The sequence below is a fragment of the Lepus europaeus genome, chromosome 7 (assembly GCF_033115175.1).
Source record: "Lepus europaeus isolate LE1 chromosome 7, mLepTim1.pri, whole genome shotgun sequence".
Taxonomy (NCBI): Eukaryota; Metazoa; Chordata; class Mammalia; order Lagomorpha; family Leporidae; genus Lepus; species Lepus europaeus.
In genome coordinates this window covers 51,768,468-51,792,019 of record NC_084833.1, presented here as the reverse complement: position 1 = coordinate 51,792,019, position 23,552 = coordinate 51,768,468, and the positions used below count along the sequence as shown (strand labels likewise).

Below are 23,552 nucleotides of genomic sequence, written 5' to 3'. Positions count from 1 at the left end.
AAAAAAAAAAAAAAAGTCAAAATGTATTCTTTAAAATATCCTAACTTGTACGTTTCTAAGTACATACGGAAAAGAGGTTTCTAAAAGTAAGCTGTTCTTCCTTGGGCAGAGTTTCCATGAATGAAGATTAAATAAACTCATTCAAAGTACTTCTTGATCTTTATTAAAAAAATCAATTTATTGATATTTGTTTTCTTATTTCACTTTAGGGTTTTTCATTCAAAGAATCCTAAATACTAACACAAGAGACTTAAAAACAAGTCAATAACATTATAGTTATCAAGAACAGCTATGATACTTGTTACTGAAATGAAACAGCAATGAAAAGAATACTGTTGTTTTTATATTTTTCCACTGTAAGCACGTAGCTTTTTATAAAGCAAACAACGACTTATTTTTACCCTAGTCACCTCTTGAATACCAATGCAGTAGTGTACCTCATCATAACACTATAAAAAATTAGGAAACATATTTCATCTGAAAAAACATATACAGTAGATATAAATACAATTTCATATAATATGATAAAACCAATAACTCTTTCATCTCAAAAGATAAGAAAATTATCCATGAAATAGAGAAGAACTACAGCCCCACTTGCAGGACACTGAAACACACACACATACCCCTTAATATTAACATTATATATCATCACATTAAAGGTCTATTAAAAAGTTGAATAGTCTTGTCAGGAGACTTAAAATTACTCCAGTCATTCAAATTTTCTAACTATACTAGGAAAGTACATGAACTATTTCTTTAATATTACAAAAAGGATTTCAATATCATGGCATTTTTTTAAGGAAGGTGGTATTTCTTATCAATGATCAGGAGAATTTATATTCAAGTAAGTTATATGTTCAATAATATCCCCTAAGTAATATTCATAAAGCAAATTCCTATATGAAAACATGCTTACGTACCTGTAATGTGAGGTTTATGGGCTGTCAATTAATATCTTAGAATATCAGATCACAAAGTGCTGTTCTAAATAAGGTTATCACTCATTAAGTCACCGAGCACAAAATGAAAGCTTAAAAAACGTCACAGATGGACTGAAACTTTTTAAAAGAAATTCATTGCATGCATCACACTTTACATGAACCAGTTGTCATTCCAGATACATTAATTTCCCCATGAGGATCAAGATGAGAACACAAAATCACCTAGTTAAAAACGTATGGCGGCAAATACTGACAAAAACCCACAATTTATCATATATAATCTACATACACAACATATATACAGCATGAAAAGACTTCCTTTTAGAAGAGTTTTAAAGAACTAACCTGTCTTTGCTATAGTTTCCAATAAATCAATTATAGAACTTATTTAGAAGTAGAAACAAATATTCAAATAAATTAATTTAAAAAAAGAAATGTTTCTCTAAAAGTTATTTAAGGATAAATACAAACATTCATAATATTTTGTAAATCAGTCCCTGTCCTCTCACAGGATTTGCCATAATCAAATGCAGTTTTAGCAGAGCTTTGATATGTGAAATACATATTTTCTACCTACCTTGAATGTTTATAAAGTTTACGAGGTCTACTATGCAATTTCCGATCCCAATTCTCTGGATCACTGGAGTTACTGTCATAGGGATGAGGCCGTCCTGCCATCCCACTTCAAGTTTCCTCAAACTACTGCTCTGAAAGCACACTTGTAGCACCCATAACCTACATAAAAGAGTAGTGTTGACCTTTAAATCTATTCCATGCAGAATAAAAGTCATAGAATGTAATACACTTGATTTATTGTGACATATTTTGAAGTGATGAAAAGATTTTAAAATATTAAATGCATAAAATGCCACAAATCAGGTGAAAATAAATGCTAGAAACCTTTTCTAGATACTTTCCATTTGATTTACTATTAAATTTGCTACCTTGGGTAATACTTTAATACTGTGATATTTGTATTTTAGTAAATATATTTAACTGTCACCTAGGTACTTATTTCCAAACATAAAGGTAGGCCTAAAATGGTAAAAAAAAAAAAAAAAAAATTCCATAGTATGATTCTTTTAGATAAAATTTTACAAAGAACACGTTTTTTAATTACTAAAAGTCAAGATACTTAATAAAGCATCTAGTAAGACCAAATAACAATGGTATTATTTATTTAATCCAGTTAAAGACAAATATAAATGTATATAAACATTCTGATGTTTGTTTATGATGCAACTACCACGGAAATGTTGTCAATGTGATTCATACACTAAATGTATCCTCATGTGAGGCTTGTGACTATTTCTACTATAGACTTATGAAATTATTTTTAAAATCCTCACTTGAACAATAGTTTCACAGGATACCTAAGCTTAGCACTTTCAAAGTATATTCACTACCCAATTTAATCTTCGCAATCACCTTGGAAGATAAGTTTGTAATCCCCATATATAAAGCATAAAGTAGCCTCACAATTTTAGTAACTTTGTCAAAGGTCACAATGCTGGTAAATGGTAGAATTATAAAGAGCAATGAGAATTTTCTATACATGGGCCAGTGTTGTGGAATGGTGGATTAAGTGGTTGCCTGTGAAGTGAGCATCCCATCTGAGTGCCAGTTCCAATCCTGGCTGCTCCAGTACTGATCCAGCTCTCTGCTGATGTACCTGGTGGGGTAATGGGCCTACCTGTCTGGTAGTGTTTTAACCCCTGTCACTGGCAACTGTTTGGGGCCATTTGGAGAGTGAACCAGCAGAAGGAAAAATCTCTCCTTCTCTAACTCTGCCTTTCAAATGAACAAGTCTTTAAAAAAAAAAAAAAAAGTAGTATTCACTGTATAAAAAAAAGTCTTCATCTTGAAAAATGCTCAGGTTACAGTATTTGAAAACAGATCAGATTTGATAAAGACTGTAAACATCAAAAGAGAAACCAAGTGAAGCCAAACAATTTGAAGTTATATAAGTTGAAACATAACCCAGGTTTCCTCCAACCCACTCCTCTTTACTTTTTTATGCTTTTTGGAGCTGTATTAGTGGAAGGAAGTGAGAGGCAGTTGAACACAAAAGTCAAAGGGAAATCCTAGTGTTGGGAAATATGATACCTTCCTCAGTTTTATATGGTGTTCCAGTACAATCTCACAAAGAATGACAAAAATAAACTCATTAAAATTTTTAATCTGTATCCAAATCAATAGAAGCAGCACTTCCATTTTAGATAAATAGTTTTGCTGTTTTACAAATTTTCCTCAGTACCTTCTTTCCAAACACAACTGAAAATCTTGGGGCCTGTACTCTGGAGAATCAGGTTAAGCCACTGCCTGCAGTGTCGGCATCCCATAAGGGCACCAATTCATGTCCTGGGTTGCTCCATTTCCAATCCAGTTCCCTGCTAATGTGTCCGGGAAAGCAGCTGAAGATGGTTTAAGTCCTTGGGCACCTGCCACCCACATTGGAGACCTGGAGAAGCACCAGGCTCCTCCCTGGCCGAGCCTTGGCTGTTGCAAGCATTTAGAGTGAATCAGGGGATACAAGATCTCTGTCTATCCTTCTGTCTCCATAATCTACTTTTCAAATAACTAAATCTTAAAAAAAAAAAAAAAACTTATTTCATACATTAAAATATTCATAGATCAATGAGTGAAAAAAAGTAGAAAAAAGAAAATAGGACTAGTACAATGGCTGATTCAAATATCTAAGTAGATGATACATAGTTTATTTTCTGAATACTCTTGGAAAAGGAAATCTATTAAAAATCACTGAATTATCAAAAATAAATCAGGTATTAAGAAGTAACAAAAACTATGAAATTATTTTGAACACAGAAATACTTCAATCTTATCTGGGATTTTAAATATAAAAATAAAAATAAAATGTCTTTACTACAAAGGAAACTTAAAAATTTATATTATGGCTAGTTACCTATACTGAAGAGGCAGAAGAGAAGGGGAGAGAGAAAAAAAAAATCAGTGGAATGGGTGTCTGGCACCCACTAAAAGAAAATTTAGATTCAGCAGTTAAGAAAGTGATTGGAATGTCTACATCTCATATGGAGTTCCAAATGGAATATCACACTGGGATCAAACACCAGCTCTGTTCTCCATTTCAGTTTTCCAGTACTGTGCTTCCTGGGAGGTAGCAGTTGATGGCTCAAGTACTTGGGTTCCTGACCAAAGCATGTGGGAGACTGAGACTGAGTTTTTGCCTCCTGGCTTCAGCCTGGCCCAGCCCTGGCTGTAGTGAGCATTTTGGGAGTGAATCAGCGAATAGAAGACCTCCCTCTGTCTCTTTGCCTTAAAAACAAATAAACTTTTGGGCCGGTGCTGTGCCGTAGTATGTTAAGCCTCCACTTGTGGTGTCAGTATCCCATACGGGCACCAGTTCTAGTTCTGGCTGCTCACTTCCAATACAGCTCTCTGCTATGGCCTGGGAAAGCAGTGGAAGATTGTCCAGGTCCTTAGGCCCTGGCACCAGTGTGGGAGACCCGGAAGAAGCTCCTGGCTCCTGCAGAGCTCCAACTGCTACAGCCAATAGGGGAGTGAACCAATGGATGGAAGACCTCTCTCTCTCTCTGTCTCTCCTTCTCTCTCTCTCTGTAGCTCTTTCAGAAAAATAAATAAATATTTAAAAGAAGAAGAAATCAGAGATACAAAGGAAAAAGTTGACAGATACAGTCACCAAGAGACAAACAAAAGGTATAAAGAAGAATAGGGAAGGGACCTTGCGGCACAGCAGGTTAAACACCACCTATAATGCTGACATCATCAGCACATAAGTTTGAGTCTCAGCTGCTCTGTGTCCAATCCAGCTCCCTGCTAACGCTCCTGGGAAAGCAGTGTAAAATGACCCAAGGCTTGGGCCCCTGCACCCACATAGGAGACCTGGAAGAAGCTCCCAACTACTTGCTTTGGCATGGACCAACCCCGGTCATTGCAATCATTTGGGTAGTGAAACAGCAGATGGAAGATTTCTTTCTCTCTGTCACTCTGTCTCCTGAATAAATGAATTAAAAAAAAAAAATTGTAGGGCAAAGTAAACAGGAAAAAGAAAGACGTAAAGACACAGCATTGTTCTATTAGAGACAACATTTTCTCCTAATTCTGCAGGTCTTTTAGTAAGCAATTTCAGGGATTAACATTTCTTCGAGGCAATTTATCTTTTCCTTACCCTTAACCATCAGAGATACTCCTCTGAACAGGATAGCCACAGATGTCCACTGATGGAAAGATGTTTCTAGAACATGGAAGGTGATGTCCCAAAAAGTAAAACCACAAGAAACAAAGAAAATTCAGATTCAGATTTCCCACCACCATTACAGTGATAGCACTCATCTAGAAGTAGGAAAATACCAATGTTTTCCTAATCCTGTTGAAATTAATAAGCATGTATGTCAAGAAGGCCACAAGAAAGAATGTTCACATGAAGGCTATCAAAAATTCAATTAAAAATCATATTCGGGCCGGCACTGTGGCTTACCAGGCTAATCCTCCGCCTTGCGGCGCCGGCACACCGGGTTCTAGTCCCGGTTGGGGCGCCGGCTTCTATCCCAGTTGCCCCTCTTCAGGCCAGCTCTCTGCTGTGGCCCGGGAGTGCAGTGGAGGATGGCCCAAGTCCTTGGGTCCTGCACCCGCATGGGAGACCAGGAGAAGCACCTGGCTCCTGGCTTCAGATCAGCGAGATGCGCCAGCCGCAGCGGCCGTTGGAGGGTGAACCAACGGCAATTCCTTTCTCTCTGTCTCTCTCTCTCTCACTATCCACTCTGCCTGTTAAAAAAAAAAAAAAAAAAGAAAAAGAAAAGAAAAAATCATATTCACAGGGCCAGCAGTGTGGTGTAGCAGAGAAAAGCCGCCCGCCTGCAGTGCCAGCATCCCATATGAGCGCAGATTTGAGTCCAGGCTGCTCCCTGCTAACGTGCCTGGGAAAGTAGAAAATGGTCCAAGTGCTTGGGACCCTGAACTCACATGAGAGACCCAAAAGGAGCTCCTGGCTCTGGATCGGCCCACCTCTGGCCATCAGGGCCATTTGGGGAGCAAACCAGTGGATGGAAGACCTCCCTGTCTTTCAAATAAATAAATATTTTTAAAAAAATATGTTCACATTTCATGTCTATAACATTATCTGAGAAATTTCTCCCTGACAATAGTCATAGGAATACAAGCATTAATTCAAGTTGGGATCTTTGGGAAAAGTAAGCCTATGTTTGCCTCTACATGCTAGAATATTTTTAAATTTTATTACTAAACTATAATGTAACTATAAATGGCTAAAAGGTACGGGATATACATCATATGCCATTTTGTACTCAATAGTAACAGAAAAACTAATAATCTCTTTAATTTTAACCACCTTCTGTACCACACTCAAAGACATTATATTTGTATGGCTTCATTTATTCATTCAAGCACTTACTGAGTACCTATTACAATATGCCAACCAATTTGCAAGATACTAAAACAAGTCAGACATTATTCCTCAAAAACTTCATCCTAGAATTGTTTTGAGCCTAAATATCTTAATCTTTATTCCAGGTTCCTGTTCCCACAGAGTTAAGGATTCAAAGCAGATGCATAAATACAGTACACAAGTGATAGCACGATTTATTTAAATGAGAGTAAAACTACATTCACAAATGAGTGTGGGCCACCCCACATGGGAAAATACCTGTCACGAGTGGGCTAGAGAGTTGCCTATCAGGAGAGAGTGAGGAGCTGAGAGAAGGATGCATATGCATGGTCCAGAAGCCCCGAGTCAAAGCCAACCCCTTCCACATTATGTCTCTTTTGAGATAGGGGGCAGTGTCCTAACTGAACATACAAACAGGATGCAGCTCCATTGGGAGTTTAATTTCCATGTGGTCATCATGACCTCTCCTCCTTCCTGGTCCTAGATGAGACCCAGCTGCACATTGGGAAAGTGGGCATACCAGATGACAGGTAAGGGGATACAGTTACAATGCGGGTCTGGCAGAAACTGTGAGAAAATGTTCCCTCTCAATTTATCCCTATCTAACCTTCCTCCCTGATTACCCCCATACCAGTATGGTTCCATATGCCACTTCCTCCTTTATCTTTCTCCTTCCTGTAGCACCTCTATTCAACTTCTTGTGCTGTAACTCTACCCTTTATTCCCACTAAATCTCGGTTTTTTAGGATTCTACCTTCCTTCTAGACTCTGTTTGCTGGGTCCAGGAAGACAGCAGACAAAAAAAGAAATCAGGGCCAGACCCTTAAGAACATTAGGATCTACATAGTACATGAGAAATGTCCAAAAGGTTGATGGAAAAATGCACATTATGGGTAAAAATGAGGCAAAAAATGTAATCTTTTCATTCCAGTTTCCACAAACTTTTTGAAATACCTTCATACAATCTGTAGCTATTATCACTATCTGAATTCTTCAATAGGTACCCCAAATTCTGTCTTTAAAGATTTATTTATTTATTTGAAAGTCAGAGTTACAGAGAGAGGAGAGGCAGAGAGAGAGAGAGAAGTAAAGAGAGAGAGAGAGAGAGAGAGAGGTCTTCCATCTGATGGCTCACTCCCCAATTGGCCACAACGGCCAGAGTTGCACCTATCCGAAGCCAGGAGCCAGGAGCTTCTTCCAAGTCTCCCACACAGGTGCCGGGGCCCAAGGACTTAAGCCATCTTCTGCTGATATCACAGGCCATAGCAGAGAGCTGGATCAGAAGTGGAGCAGCCGGGTCTTGAACCAACGCCCATATGGGGTGCCAGTGCTTCAGGCCACGGCGTTAACCTGCTGTGCCACAGCGCCAGCCCCAGTACCCCAAATTCTCATTAGATTGGTCTCCTCCATCAACTAGTGTCATTACTATTCACAAAGTCAAAAAATTTTGATGTCACTCTTAACTTCTCATTTCTCCACATCAGGTCTACTTCAAAATTTTCTTCTTACTTTTCTCCCTTTCCATTTATATGGCTAATACCTTCATTTAAAACCTCATCACATAAGCCTATTGGCTGACATCCTTATCACCATTAAATTCTGTATTTCCTCTGTTGTAACCAGAATTATCTCTCTAAAAGCTTATAATGGTTCACCATTTCCTATAGCTAATCTTAACTTAAAAAGTTCCTTCAAAATCTGACACTTGAGGGGCCAGCACTGTGGCACAGTAGGTAAAGCCTGCAGTGCCAGCATACCATCTGAGTGCTGGTTCGAGTCCCAGCTATCCTCTTTCAATCCGGCTCTCTGGTAAGGCCTGTTAAAGCAGAACATGGTCCAAGCACTTGGGCCCCTGTGCCCATGTGGGAGACCCACAAGATCCTGGCTTCGATCAGCCTAGCTCTGGCCATTGTAGTCATTTCCATGAACCAGCAGATGAAGATCTCTTTCTGCCTCTGCCTCTGCCTTTCTGTAACTCTTTCAAATAAATAAAAAGAAATCTTAAAAAAAATTCCGATACTTGAATCACCAATATCTATTATATATTAAGCAAAAATAAAATGTATTGTTGTTTGGATCTTATTTCAAAAAGAAAAAAATTTCAAAACTTTCAAAGTGATTATAATCATTATATTTTCTGCTTTTCTGGGTGGTACAGTTTTCTAAAAATAGAGGCTCATCAAATGATCCTCAAGTTTCTAGTCCTTCAGAATTCTTCCCTCTAGGTCCCTCAGAAGACCTCCTGTACAATTAGAATTAACTGCGTGAAGGCAGAGGCATTTTTTCCTCTGACTTCCAGTTTCAAATGATTCATTTTCTCTATGTGGTTGTCTCCCCCTTTTCCACATGGGGATGATTACCTTATGACATTTAGCTGGCTCAAGGGGTCTTCTTGGTTACCTCCAAGTTAGCCTCTACTACCCACATTTCTGGATATCTGGCTTTCTAACCAGCCAAAGGCAACTTTTGGCTCCTAGCCCTCTGCCCTTTTCACCATTCCTCTTTTGCCTACCAAGTCTTTCTACCCAATAACCACAACCACTATCCTTGAATTTACTTTGTTTGCAAGGTTTGAGAGAGATTTCACAACACTATTAGAAAAACTCTATCTGATGACAGTATTTAGATTGAGATCTCAATATGATGGTCAAAGACACAAGACGGCTGAGCCTTAAAAGGGACATCTGTTGAAAATAAAGAATCACAGTATCTGATCCTATAGACCTAGTTTGGTACACAGGAAAGAATATGGGCTTTGGATGAGATAGGCATAATGGGTTAATTTTAGTTCCAAGATTTCTCATATATGAAACAGGATAACAATACCGAGTTGTTTAAAGCTTTATATAGGAGGAAGGAGAAAAACTCTTTAGCACACTGATTGATAGTAAGAAAAAATTGTCTCCTTACATCATGTTTTTAAAAAAGCCTTCCATGGATCATTGCCATTAGTTAATGCTATCTGGAAACAGTGTCTCAGGCAGCACGTATTTATTATGTCACTGTAGTTTTGAAGATTCTGTTATAACTATTCCTCTGTCCCCTTTTTAGATAGTAATGCCCAAGAGAAGGAGAAATAATTAAATCACCCTTTTCTCAGTTGATTTTTGCCAGTCTTCCAAACATGTCCCTAACTAACAGGATCAATTATCCCTGCCTCTGTAGAGATGATTTCTGGATTATTTGGAATTTAGAGTTTATTTCTAAGAGCCCAGTAAGTATTTTTTGATGATTTACCATTAAGCATAACATAAATTCATAAGTTAATTGACAAGGAACTGAACAGTTGTTTTTAGGAAAGTTAAAAACTGGAGGAGCTTGAGAAAGCAGATACTACTATTCAAATAATCATGTGCACAAAGAATCAATAGAAGCAATTTTTTAAAAGGAAAACAAGGATAAAAAGGGACCTCCTGTAAATGCAGCCTGGTAAAGTGATCATGCAAGCTTCCTACAAAAATTTATCTCTGTTTAAGTATTTTATCTCTTAAAAACTTAAAGTACTGGAAAGTGTCCAAAAGCAAATAGTTCAAGAGTTTACTCCTGAAAAACTACAAATGGAGAACAGGATGAGTTCAATTTAAAGTTGACGTGTTGAATGTATTCCCCATTCCTCACAAATATGGTGACAGAAATCAGCCAGAGACTAAAGTGGTAGAGAAAACTTACAGGCTGGAAGTGCAGATGGAAATTTAAGTCAGGCACACCAGCATGAGAGAACCACAGAAAGGTGAGACCCAGTATCTGACAAAAACTGCTCAAACCCCTTGCTTACTGCTGAATTACACATGCATGCAGGGGAGACCCTGGATGGCCTAGCAGAGGCATCTATGCTTGAAAGTAGCCTAGCACGAAATCCTTGAGTTTGATTCTTTTTCAACTGAATGTATTTCCTGACTATACACAGCTTAAGCAACACAACGTGGGAAGTCCTCACTGGTTGGGGTATCAGAGAACAGAGACCACCGCAGCTGGCAATTAAGAAGGAATTCCTAGAAATAAAGGACACACAAGATAAATTCCAAACTCTGAGTATAATCGCTGCCCAAATTCTTGGCTGACCATCAAAATACAGAGGTACAAGAGGGCCTTTCCTCTTCTCAGACCAAGCTAAAAAATAAGTATCTTGAAGAAGTTAGATCTGAACACAAATAGTAGCTGCTATACACTGCAGGGGAAACAAGTCTGCAGTTTGAGTCCAGGTGAGTCACCAGTCACTAGAACAACAACAACAAAATCCTCATAAGAACACCACAACGATCAGGTTTCAACTAAAAATTATGATACATGCAAAGAAACAAGATAGTAAAAGATAATAAAAAAATTGACTTCAAATAGTTCCAGATGTTGAATTAGCAAAGACATTAAAGCACCTATCATAAATATATTCAAACAATTAAAGAAAAATATATCAAAAGAACTGAAAAAAAAGTCTTGATTCACAGGGAATTTTAGAAGGGTAGTAAAAACTCTCAAGAAAATAAAAAAGGAAATTCAGCTCTAGTTGCCAATAATAAAATGAAAAATTTGATGGGCACAATAGCAGACAGAGAGGAAAAATGAATAAGGCTGCAGATATGGGTGGGACAGTATCTAATGATACAACATGTAAGTAATTAGAATGATTTTCTGATACATACAACAGGGATGAATCTGAAAAGCATTAGCTAAATGAGACAAGCCAGATTTAAGATGTCTAGAAGTATCATGTGGAATTTATAACTAGTTGCCTCTAAGGAAATGCTGAATTAAGAGGGAGACTTACTTTTACTGTATCCCTTCTCTCATGCTATTTGAATTCTCCACACACTGTTTTTATAATGAAGGCTCCATAATTAAGCATCTGAAAGTGACTTAGTTTTAGAAAATTTCTTTTTCTAATCTTTAATCTCACTGCTGGCTCACTTGGCTAATCCTCCACCTGCGGTGCCAGCACCCCGGGGTTCTAGTCCCGGTTGGGGCGCCGGATTCTGTCCAGGTTGCCCCTCTTCCAGGCCAGCTCTCTGCTATGGCCCGGGAGGGCAGTGGAGGATGGCCCAAGTGCTTGGGCCCTGCACCCGCATGGGAGACCAGGAGGAAGCATCTGGCTCCTGGCTTTGGATCGGCGCAGCACGCCGGCCGTAGCAGCCATTTAGGGGGTGAACCAACGGAAGGAAGACTTTTCTCTGTCTCTCTAACTCTGCCTGTAAAAATAAATAAATAAAAAATAAAACCTTACTGCTTAAAAACTTACTGCTTAAGTGTGGTCCTATACTTTTGTGGATTGATTACATATAATCAATAAGCATGCATTAACAGAACGTTTCTGCTTTAAGTCTCCCATTAGACCATAAGACTCTCTAGAACAAGAACAAAGTATGATTTATGTTTATGTCCCCACAGCCTAGTATAAATTTTAAATAATCTTTTCAAAATACTTTAAGATCAAAGAAATGAAAGACCCTTCATTTAGCAACCACTAGTGCAGAGGAAATACAAAATATTAAGATTCATAAGCAGTGTTTCAATTCTAGTTGCTTGTCTTAAAAAAAGAATATTATCACATAATTATACCCACATTTTAGCTATGGAAAAGAACACAAACCATGTGAATCTTATCTTCAAATGAGCAAAATTTACAATAATTCGGGGCTAGTACTGTGACACAGGTTAGGCCACTGCCTGCAATGCCAGAATCCCGTATGGGCACAGGTTAGAGTCCTGGCTACTCCACTTCCAATTCAGTTCCTTGCTAATGCATCTGGGAAACCAGTGGAAGATGCCCATGTTCTTAGGCCATGCAATCATATGAGAGACCTAGAAAAGTTCCTGGCTGCCAGCTTTGGCCTGGCCCAGCCCTGGCTATTGTAGCCATTTTGGGAGTAAACCAGCAGTGGAAGACCTTTCCCTCTCTCTGTGTCTCCTCTTTCTCTCTGTAACTATCATTAAAATAAATAGAGGCGGGGCCAGCGCCACGGCTCAATAGGCTAATCCTCCGGCACACCAGGTTCTAGTCCCGGTCGGGGCACTGGATTCTGTCCCGGTTGCCCCTCTTCCAGGCCAGCTCTCTGCTGTGGCCCAGGAGTGCAGTGGAGGATGGCCCAAGTGCTTGGGTCCTGCACACCACGGGAGACCAGGAGAAGCACTTGGCTCCTGCCTTCAGATCAGCGCAGTGCGCCGGCCACAGCGCGCCAGCCGCGGTGGCCATTGGAGGGTGAACCAACGGCAAAGGAAGACCTTTCTCTCTGTCTCTCTCTCTCTCACTGTCCACTCTGCCTGTCAAAAAATAAACAATAAAATAAATAAAATAAACAGAGGCGGAAATTACAATAGTTCAATTTTAATGCCAATACTTGCTCTATCAAGCAGTATTAACAAAGTAGGAATAAAGGAGAAAAAGTATAACATTCCTAGAAATATTTTTCAAGATATCAAATAAGCTCAAAATATTCTCAGATGCCAGTTTACAAAGAAGCCCTTCCAAATGTCAAGGTTTATCCTTCCTGACTTGCCACAGTTAAAAATGATACTTTCGGCCGGCGCATTGGCTTAACAGGCTAATCCTCTGCCTTGAGGCGCCGGCACACCGGGTTCTAGTCCCAGTTGGGGCACCAGATTCTATCCCGGTTGCCCCTCTTCCAGGCCAGCTCTCTGCTATGGCCCGGGAAGGCAGTGGAGGATGGCCCAAGTGCTTGAGCTTTGCACCCGCATGGGAGACCAGGAGAAGCTCCTGGCTCCTGGCTTCGGATCAGCGCTGTGCGCTGGCCGCAGCGGCCATTGGAGGGTGAACCAACGGCAAAAAGGAAGACCTTCCTCTCTGTCTCTCTCTCACTATCCACTCTGTCAAAAAAAAAAAAAAAAAAAGATACTTTCATATAGATTCCTATTCAAATTTGCTGACATAATTAAGGTGTTAATACTTAAAGAAATGTTTTCATTCAATTTTTTCCCTATTTCAAATATTCCAATGTTTGAAAATCTTTCTAAATTTTAGGGATTTACACAGTACTTACATTAGATAATTTGCTCTGCAAATAGCTAGATTCTGTTAACAGTACTAATTATTTTAATATTCTAAAATAAAGTCTTACTGTTTTATTTTCTAGACTTATGACCCTATTCTTCCTTTTCTACTACGGCCACCTTCAAAACCAGAAATACTTCAGTTGAAGCAAATCACCTTGACATATTTATTTTATACAGGCAAAGCTCCTTTGTAAGCTGATGATGTGACTAAATCAAAGGAGATTACATTTAACTACTAAGAGGCAACATCCTTTAAACAAAGTCAGACTCTTAAGCAGTATTTTTTTCTCCATGCTTTTCTTTATAAGTCATGTTATTTTCATGTAATTATTATTGCATTGCTCCATTTTGAACTATTCATGACTCCTTTTCCTTCTACTCCTTTCATATGTTTGTTTTTGTTTATCTTCTATCAACTTAATAGGCCAGGACAGGCTCTAAATATAATTCAAGTTCAAGACAGTCTACAGTTCTATCCAATAGAACTTTGTAACAGTGGAAATATTCTACATCGGCAATGTCCAAAAAGTAGCTGCTAGCTACATGTAGTTACTAAGCACCTGAAATGTAGCTACCAAATACAAATATAGAACTAAATTTTTCAATTTCCTTTTTAATTAATTTAAATTTAAAGAAGGGCCATATAAATGTTTTATTTTAAGGAATCTAAAATTTGTCCTGAGGCAAAATACTTGCTCACAAAGAAACTCTCTAGACACTTTATGTATCAATATTACAGGTAGTTTCATTTTAATAAAAATTATTTTCTTACATTAAAGATCTTTGGATTTAGGATTATTTCAATAACTAAAAGTCTGTGGTGGGGCCGGTGCTGTGGTGTAGTGGGTAAACCACCGCCAGCAGTGCCAGCATCCCATATGGGCACCAGTTTGAGTACTGGCCGTTCCATTTCTAATCCAGCTCTCTGCTATGGCCTGGGAAAGCAGAAGAGGATAGCCCAAGTCCTTGGGCCCCTGCACCCGCGTGGGAGACCTGGAAGCTCCTGGCTACTGGCTTCGGATCAGCTCAGCTCTGGCTGTTGCAGCCGTTTGGGGAGTAAACAACGGATGGAAGATCGATTGCTCTCTCTCTCTCTCTGCCTCTCTGACTCTCTCTGCTCCCTTTCTGCCCCCCGCCCTCTGGACCCCTCTCTACTCCCCCTCTGCCCCCCACCTCTGTGTAACTCTAATAAATCAATAAATCTTTATAAAGGTGTTAACTGTTAAATCAACAACAGGAGTCACTGTGCACTTACTCCCCATATAGGACCTCTGTCCTTAATGAGTTGTACTATGAAAATTAACTGTAAAACTTGTTTTCAAACAGTACTTTATACTTTTTGTGTCAATGTGGGTACAAACTGTGGAAATCTTTACTTAGTATAGAGTTGGTCTTCTGTGTATAAAGTTAATTAAAAACAAAACTTAATAAAGAATGGGATGCAAGAGGGAGTAAGAGGTGGGATGGAAGTGGGAAGGTGGGTACGGGGGGAAGAACCATTATATTCCTAAAGCTGTACCTATAAAATTTGTATTCATTAAATAAAAGCTTTCAAAAAAAAAAAAAAGAATTGATGGGACTGAGGTTACGAAGGGAGGATGTGGAGGGGTGAGAGTGTGGGTGAGAGGGCGGGAATGGTGGGAAGAATCACTATATATTCCTAAAGTCATATTTATGAAATGCACGAAGTTTATATTTCTTAAATAAAAGGTATCACTGGGAAAAAATAATAAAACAAAAAAATTTGAATGTGCATCAAAAGAAGCTAATTGAACAACTCATACATCCACACAATAGGATACTTTTTGTATACCTAATACTATAACTAAATATCTATTCTTATGAAGAAAGGTGGTTTATTTTGGCTCATGGTTTTAAAGGTTATGCTCAAGATGGAGTGAGCCCCACTGGTTCAGGCATTTGGTAAGGCTGCAGGCTGCAACACAGAGCATGTATGGAGGAACAAGCACATGACAAACGCGGAAACAGAGAGCTAGGAAGTATGTTTCTTCTATGTGACCACCCCTTATAAAGCCAGGAAGATTCAATCACAAGGGAGCTGCTGCATCAACTTAATCCAATCACATCCAAAAGGCTCCACCTTCCAACACCAGAATTGGGTATTTCCATCCTTAATTCAGTAACATAAACTTTGGAGGATCAAGCAAGCCTTTAACACATGGCCTTTAGGGGAACACTCAAACTAATATTTACACCATGGCTCTACGCATCTGTAAAACCACTAAGATTTCCGTGGACTAATAGGGATTAATATTCAAGGCACAGTGATAGGTGTTGGGGGGATGGAGGAGGCCGGAACAGGTGCAGAACAATATATAGTTTGCCACCTTTTATGACCTAAAAGGGAAGTAAAATAAACATACAAAGGCCAGTATAGTGGTGCTGTGGGTCATACTACAGCTTGTAAAGCTGGCATCCCATGCTGGAGTGCCAGCTGCTCCACTTCTGATCCAGCTGTCTGCTAACACACCTGGGAAGCTAATCGTTAAGAACAGGATGGAGTTCCTAGCTCTTAGCTTTAAGATTTGAGAAGTAGAGACAGACAGAAATGTCTTCTATCTGCTGGTTCACTCCCCAAATGACCACAATGGCAGGAGCTGAGCAGATCTGAAGCTAGGAGCGAGGAGCTTCTTTCGTGTCTCCCAACTGGGACAGGGGCCCAAGCACTTGGGCCATCTTCCATTGCTTTCCAGGCCATAAGCAGAGAACTGGATAGGCAGAGGAGCAGCCAGGACTCAAACCGGTGCCCATATGGGTTGCCAGTACTGCAGGTGGTGGATTTACCCACTATGTCACAGCACCAGCCTTAATCTGAGGTGTTTAACCTGTCAGATATGTATTTTTAATGATAATCAGTGACGGCTAAGGTTCCGGGAAAATGGTTACTCAAGTACATCGGAGTTTAAATTGATTTCAGAGAATCATTCTTGACATAGAACTCTTCTAAAAATTTATCCTAGTATTTTTATCAGAGTGTTTATATCAGAAAAGAGAAGGTCCAAATTTCTAACAGTTGGGTACTGATAAAGTAAATACAATATAGTACAGTACCACCGTGCTGAAGAATATAATAACATGGCAAACAGTTTCTACTAATTCTTAAGTGATTACAGGTAATAATAAATTCACATGTGTAAGATGTTAATTTTTCAATCTAGTCATAAGTGACCATTACTTGAATTTTCATTCAATTTCTCAAAATAAAACTTTTAAGTCATTACATACAGAATCCCAATTTTGAGTGTGTATGTATGTACACATATATATTTGTGACTGGACATAATTGTCATTGGGTCATGGAATGTGTTATTTTCTTCTTTGCCCATTGCTAAATGTCCCAAATTACATGCACTGTGCATTACCCTTAGAAAGAAATTACTCAAAAGCAACTTTTATAGAGAAATTTCAAAGTACTCGTTATAAAACAATTTTAAAGTTAACAAGTGTTCACAGACACTGTTAAATAGTATCATTCACTAGAGGAGAAAAGATGATCCAAGATCCCATGCCACTTTTCCTTTAAAATGTCAACTCAAATGAACTCATGTATGCATATTTAGAAATAATTCAGATAACATTATCAGTATAATACATATATACAAAAATGGGAAAAAATACAGTGAAAAATATAAACACAAGTTCTATTACTTTATCACACAATGGAACATTTTTTATATACCACCTTGAAAGAACATGCAGCCAATGAGAGAGGCCTCTGGAATAAACCACTCACAATGGGAGACTCATGGATATGAACTATAGTCTCTGTTTTCCTACTGTCAGCTACTTCCTACTACCTTTTATCAAAATCTTCCATGGAGATTGATCCATGCTTCAGTTCTCTTATTAGAGTATTACTGATTTTTAAAGTACTTTCAGTATTATGATTTTATAATCTTACTAATCCAATAAACATTATCTTCTAAAAAAGAAACTTAGGCCATTTGGAAAATTTAACATGAAGGAAACAAGAGTACCCAACACTTAATCATCTTACAAGAAGCTAGACTTTTGAAGAAAACTCTAAATGAGTAAGTGAAAGAGTTGAAAGGTGAAGACTATATAGCTTGCTTTCTAGATGTGTGAAAAATCAAATGTAAGCCTGTATCATATAAAAGAAAACGCCTGTAATGAAATAATTACCTTTAAAATAATTTAGCCCTTCGTATGTCTATCCAAAAGTGAGAAAAGCCTAATCATATTTGCTGAGCATTTTGCACCTGATACCTTTATCACTTATCTGAGCTTTAAATCTTTAAATTTTATTTCTAAGCTGATGCGCAATATAATCTACAAAAAGGAACCTCATGATAAATTTCTATTCAACTTCTGTAAACAATCATAGTCAAAGATCTTAAAGAGAAATAAAAATGTTTAATATCTTTATTTATAGAAGCAGATAACAGTACTCCACTAGATGATTTTTTTTCAAACACAATATTGCTGTCTTCAATCTATTCTCTTCCCTTTGTTTACTTTTCCAGCTGAATTCAAATTACACAGAACAGGTATCAGTCAATAGATGCCAACATGAAAACAAAAATGAGCTTCCCCCCCAAAAATGTAATATATATATGAGCAAATTTAACATTTTGAGATTTTATTATTGTTTATAGACATTGTCTATATTCCTGAGGAATAATGGTTTTTCTACTTACTACTTGTTGAATTCTTTATTTAGTGGTGGTTAAGCTTGTGATTATAAATTCAAACTATGTAATTTTAATAAATAAAAAATAAGGTAGCTGGGAGTGAGGGAGGGAGAGACATTAGGGTGGGAAGTACCATTATGCTCTTAAAACCATATATATGAAATACATGAAATCTGCTCTGTTTATATAAATTTTAAAATGTTTAAATGAGCTTCCCATTGTTCAATGCTTACTAGAATAAATGAAAGGACAAAAAGCTTCATAATTTCCAGCAAGAGTCATACTGGCATGTCATTTGAACTTGTTCTCTCCAAATCAGACAGATGTGAATGTAAATTAACTGACATATGCGTTCAGGAATAACTAGTAGAAAAAGAGGAGGAGGGAGGCAGTAATGCCAGAGTGCTCTCTGCTGAGTAAAAACAGAACAATGCGCTAACAACTTAAATTCATACATCAGCATTTTTATATACCTCATTTCATACTTAAATCCCTGGCTAATTCTACATACATTTATTCCTGAGGAAACAGGCTCAAAGAGGTTAAGTAACTTTAACGTCAAGAAAGTTAATAGCATGCTCTAAACTCAGATCTAAATTACTGTAAAAAAAAAAAAAAAAAAGGCATTCCAAACAGCAAAATAAGATTACAATTTAAAATGATCTTAGAAAAGTATTATTCATAATTTCTAATCAAGTAGTCACTTATTCAGTGATTTCACTGACAGACTTCTCCCCTCAGCTAAGTAGTAAAAATTAGTTTGACTAAAAATACCAATATATCATTAATTTCAACTCTAGAGATAAAAAAAATAAGTAGTTGGCCCTCCATTTCTGTAGGTTCCGCATCCATCAATTTAACCGATTCAGGAAAAAAAAAAATTGTACTTAACATCTACAGACTTTTCTTGTCACTACTCCCTACCATGGGTGGAGAATCTTTTCTGCCAAGGACCATTTGGATATTTATGACATCATTCAACATTTGTGGGCCATACAAAATTATCAACTTAAACATGAGTCTGCTACAGTTTTATTGAATCTCAAGTTCTGCCTGAGGTTGGTTGCCTTGGCAGGGCCAGACCAATGATTTTGTAGGCCTTTACAACTCGCAGGCTGGACGTTCCCCACCCCTGCAATACAGTCTAACAATTATTTAGACAGTACTTATATAGATTAGGTATTATAACTAATATACAACTTAAAAAACATAGGAGAACATATATTGGCCATATGCAAATACTACATCAAATCATATAAGGAGCCGGCGCCGCGGCTCACTAGGCTAATCCTCCGCCTTGCGGCACCGGCACACCGGGTTCTAGTCCCGGTCGGGGCACTGGATTCTGTCCCGGTTGCCCCTCTTCCAGGCCAGCTCTCTGCTGTGGCCAGGGAGTGCAGTGGAGGATGGCCCAAGTCCTTGGGCCCTGCACCCCATGGGAGACCAGGAGAAGCACCTGGCTCCTGCCATCGGATCAGCGCAGTGCACCGGCCGCAGCGCGCCTACCGCGGCGGCCATTGGAGGGTGAACCAACGGCAAAAAGGAAGACCTTTCTCTCTGTCTCTCTCTCACTGTCCACTCTGCCTGTCAAAAAAAAAAAAAAAAAATCATATAAGGGATTTGAGCATATGTTGATATTTGATTTTGGCATCTGTAGGGGTCCTGAACCAATCCTGTGCAAATACCAAGGGATGACTTTACCATATAATCAGGTACTCTACATTTTTAAATAGAGTAATCTAATCGTATAAAGGAAGGCGCTTTGTCAAGGATACCTAACATCTTCAGAATTCTATGGTGACAAATATTTGATATAAAACCTTCCCTCTATGTTTTACTATTTCCATTATAGGCTGAATATCCCTTATGTGAAATGTCTAGGACTAGAAGTATTTTAGATACTGGAGTTTTACAAATTTTGGAATATTTGCATAGACTGCCTTTTGAGCATTCCTAAAATCAAAAAATTCAAAATGTGAGATTTTTAGATTAGGGGTGCTCAACATATATTCAGTTTGTTGTATTTCCTTGGCTTTGCAACTAACATTTACCAGATTCTTAATCCTGAGAGGACATCTCTTTCATTTTTTTTCTTTAGATTTATTTTTATTTGAAAGGCAGGGTTATAGAAAGGGAGGGAGTAGGGAAATAGAGGTCTTCCATCCACTGGTTCACTCCCCAGCAACAGCTGGATCTGCACCAATTTGAAGCCAGGAGGCAGGAACTTCTTCCAGGTCTCCCATGCAGCTGCAGGGCCCAAGGACTAGGGCCATCCTCCACCACTTTCCCAGACCAGAGCAGGGAGCTGGATTCGAAGTTCAGCAGCTGGGACTCAAACCGGCGACACACATGGGATGCAGGCACCACAGGCATTGGCCTTTCCCCCTGGGCTACAGTGCCGCCCCTCTTTCATTTCTGATTAGTCACCTTCCACCCAGTAATTTAATATTCCTACCTTCTCGGCAGGTCTGTTTTAAGGATCCCAAGTAAACCAGAGCAAACCATACTAGGGAAAATCAAACACCGACTTGAACCTTAATTAATATTCTATTTGAGAGAAAAAAATCTTAATATAGGTTGAGTATTCCTTATTAAGTGTTTTAGATTCCTAATTTTTTTTTTCAGATTTTGGAATATCTGTGTGTGTATATATGAAGATATCGTGGAGATGGGATGGTCTAAACATAAAGTTCATTTATGCTTCCTAGACATCTTATATACATAGCCTGAAGATAATTTTATATGCCACTTTTATTTTTTAAAGATTTATTTATTTGAAAGACGGAATTAGAGAGAGGGGTAGAGACAGAGAGAGAGGTCTTTCATCCGCTGGTTCACTACCCAGATGGCCACAACGGCTGGAACTGTTCCGATCCGAAGCTAGGAGCCAGGAGCTTCTTCCAGGTCTCCCACGGGGGTGCAGGGGCCCAAGGCGTTGGGCCATCTTCTACTGCTTTCCCATGCCATAGCAGAGAGCTAGATCAGAAGAGGAGCAACCAGGACTAGAACTGACACCCACACGGGATGCCGGCCCTTCAGGCCAGGGCTTTAACCCGCTGCACCATAGTGCCGGCCCCTTATATGCCACTTTTAATAATTTTGTGCATGAAATAAAGATTGCATACACTCAATTATCAGACTTGTAGGCATACTGGCACTCAAGAGAGTTTTGGATTTTTGGGTTAGGGATACTCAAATTGCAGTTCTTCCATAAACAAACACCTATAACTATCTCTTCCCTCAATTTTAGTTCAAAGAAACATGATAAATAAAAATAACTAAAAACAAACAGACCCCGCCAGCGCCGCAGCTCAATAGGCTAATCCTCTGCTTTGCGGCGCCGGCACACCGCGTTCTAGTCCCGGTCAGGGCATCGGATTCTGTCCCGGTTGCCCCTCTTCCAGGCCAACTCTCTGCTGTGGCCTGGGAATGCAGTGGAGGATGGCCCAAGTGCTTGGGCCCTGCACCCACATGGGAGACCAGGAGAAGCACCTGGCTCCTGCCTTCGGATCAGCGCGGTGCACGGGCTGCAGCGCACTGGCCCCGGCGGCCATTGGAGGGTGAACCAACGGCAAAGGAAGACCTTTTTCTCTGTCTCTCTCTCTCACTGTCCACTCTGCCTGTCAAAAACAAAAAAACAGACCCCTAAAAAGTGTATTATTTTGACTGTAAATAAATCATAAGCTGTTAGAACTGTAGGTATTCCATTTTCTTTCCTCTCCTGGAAGTCCATGAACAGAGAATGTATATCGTAAGAATGAGGAATACCAAAACAATCAGAAGGTACTGAGAAAAAGTATACTCAATTCCTTCCCCTAGCTTCACCCAACCCTCCTTTGAGAAAGCATTTCAAGGGGTAGAAAGAAGGGAGAAAGCTACTTTCAAGACAGAATTTCCTACTTTAGAAGTAGAAACATGGGTAGAGGAAAATGATGGTTCATCCTTCAACAAGCACTATCTCCAAATATAAAATGTTTTAAAAATTCTCAAAAAGGAATCCTTCACAAACATAATATATAGTTCTCCTTTCACCTCTTATTCTACAGAAAGGAAATGAATGAAGAAATACTAGCCTGGATTGACCTGAGAAGACAGCTAAAATGAAGAAAAAAATCTATTCTGTAAATACCCACAGCAGACTTGATTAAAAGTATCCTATGCAGTCTTTGCATGAATTATGATAAGTTTATTAATAAAAGGTAAATACTTCACCAATTCATTATCCTTTTCAAAACCATCCTTCACCTAGCCAACTCTGACAATTACCCTTATTGAGCTCTTTCCCCTTGCCCTTTATATGCCAAAGGCCCATCTCTTACTCAGGTCTGATGTCTGATATTGCCCTTCTCCATGATCTATTTATCAGATTATGTGATTAAAGTACTTCATACTAATGAGTAAATGAATTTTTTGCCAGGTAGAGTTAGACAGTGAGAGAGAAAGGTCTTCCTTCCATTGGTTAACTCCCCTAATGGCCACTATGGCTGGCGCTGCACCAATCCAAAGCCAGGAGCCGGGTACTTCCTCCCAGTCTCCCATGCAGATGCAGGGACCCAAGCACTTGGACCATCCTCCGCTGCCCTCCCAGGCCACAGCAGAGAGCTGGACTGGAAGAGGAGCAACCGGGACTAGAACCTGGGGTGCCAGTGCCACAGGCGGAGGATTAGCCTAGCGAGCCGTGGCGCCAGCCAAGTAAATGAATTTTAATCCACAAAGTTCAATTCCACAAACATCACCGAGTTCTACTATATATAAGACACTAAGTTTAATCAATTCAAAGTATCTCTTCTTATAAGAATTAGTTAACCAGGGCCAGTGCTGTGGCATAGTATTAAGCCTCCACCTGCAGCTCTGGCATCCCATATGGGCACCAGTTCAAGTCCTGACTGTTCCTCTTCCCATCCAGCTCTCTGCTATGGCCTGGGAAAGCAGTAGAAAATGGCCCAAGTGCTTGGACCCTTGTACCAGCGTGGAGACCCGGAAGAAGCTCCTGGCTTCAGATCGGCTTAGCTTCGGCTGTTGTGGGCCATTTGGGGAGTGAACCAGCAAATGGAAAACCTCTTTTGCTCACACTCTCTCACTCTCTCTCCCTCTCTTTAACTCTACCTCTCAAATAAATAAATCTTTTAAAAAAAAAAAGGGGGGGGGCGGTGCTGTGGCACAGCAGGTTAAAGCCCTGGCCTGAAGCACCGGCATCCCATATGGGCGCCGGTTCTAGTCCCAGCTGCTCCTCTTCCAACCCAGCTCTCTGCTATGGCCTGGGAAAGCAGTAGAAGATGGTCCAAGTCTTTGGGCCCCTGTACCCACGTGGGAGACCTGGAAGAAGCTCCTGGCACCCATCTTAAAAAAAAAAGTTCCAGTGGAAAGAACTAGTTAACTTTAATCAGTGTTTTCATGGACAATATAAGGAAGAGGCACAAGAATGCCTGCCTCATTACACTTGCCCCATCCCATTCCTTTCCATCCCTTTGCTAACATTCCCCTATCTCCAACTGTCAATGAATAAAATCCAACAGATCAATTTTT

At 39.3% G+C, this 23,552-nt stretch overlaps 1 protein-coding gene across 4 annotated transcripts in view; it reads right to left on the bottom strand.

Annotated features, from left to right (window-relative positions):
- BTBD10 (BTB domain containing 10) overlaps positions 1-23,552 on the bottom strand; it is a 71,566-nt gene that overhangs the window by 44,017 nt on the left and 3,997 nt on the right. The window contains exons 2-3 of one of the 4 annotated variants that reach the window (XM_062196466.1): positions 5,113-5,178; positions 1,522-1,679 (exon numbers count right to left, since the gene is read on the bottom strand). The exons of 1 other annotated variant lie outside the window; for it this stretch is intronic. In XM_062196466.1, coding sequence (XP_062052450.1) covers positions 1,522-1,622 — 101 coding nt within the window. In that variant the 5' untranslated portion in view covers positions 1,623-1,679; positions 5,113-5,178. Of the gene's footprint in view, positions 1-1,521; positions 1,680-5,112; positions 5,179-5,421; positions 5,443-23,552 lie in introns of those variants that run through there. 2 more of the 4 variants (XM_062196467.1, XM_062196465.1) reach the window with 2 other exon arrangements.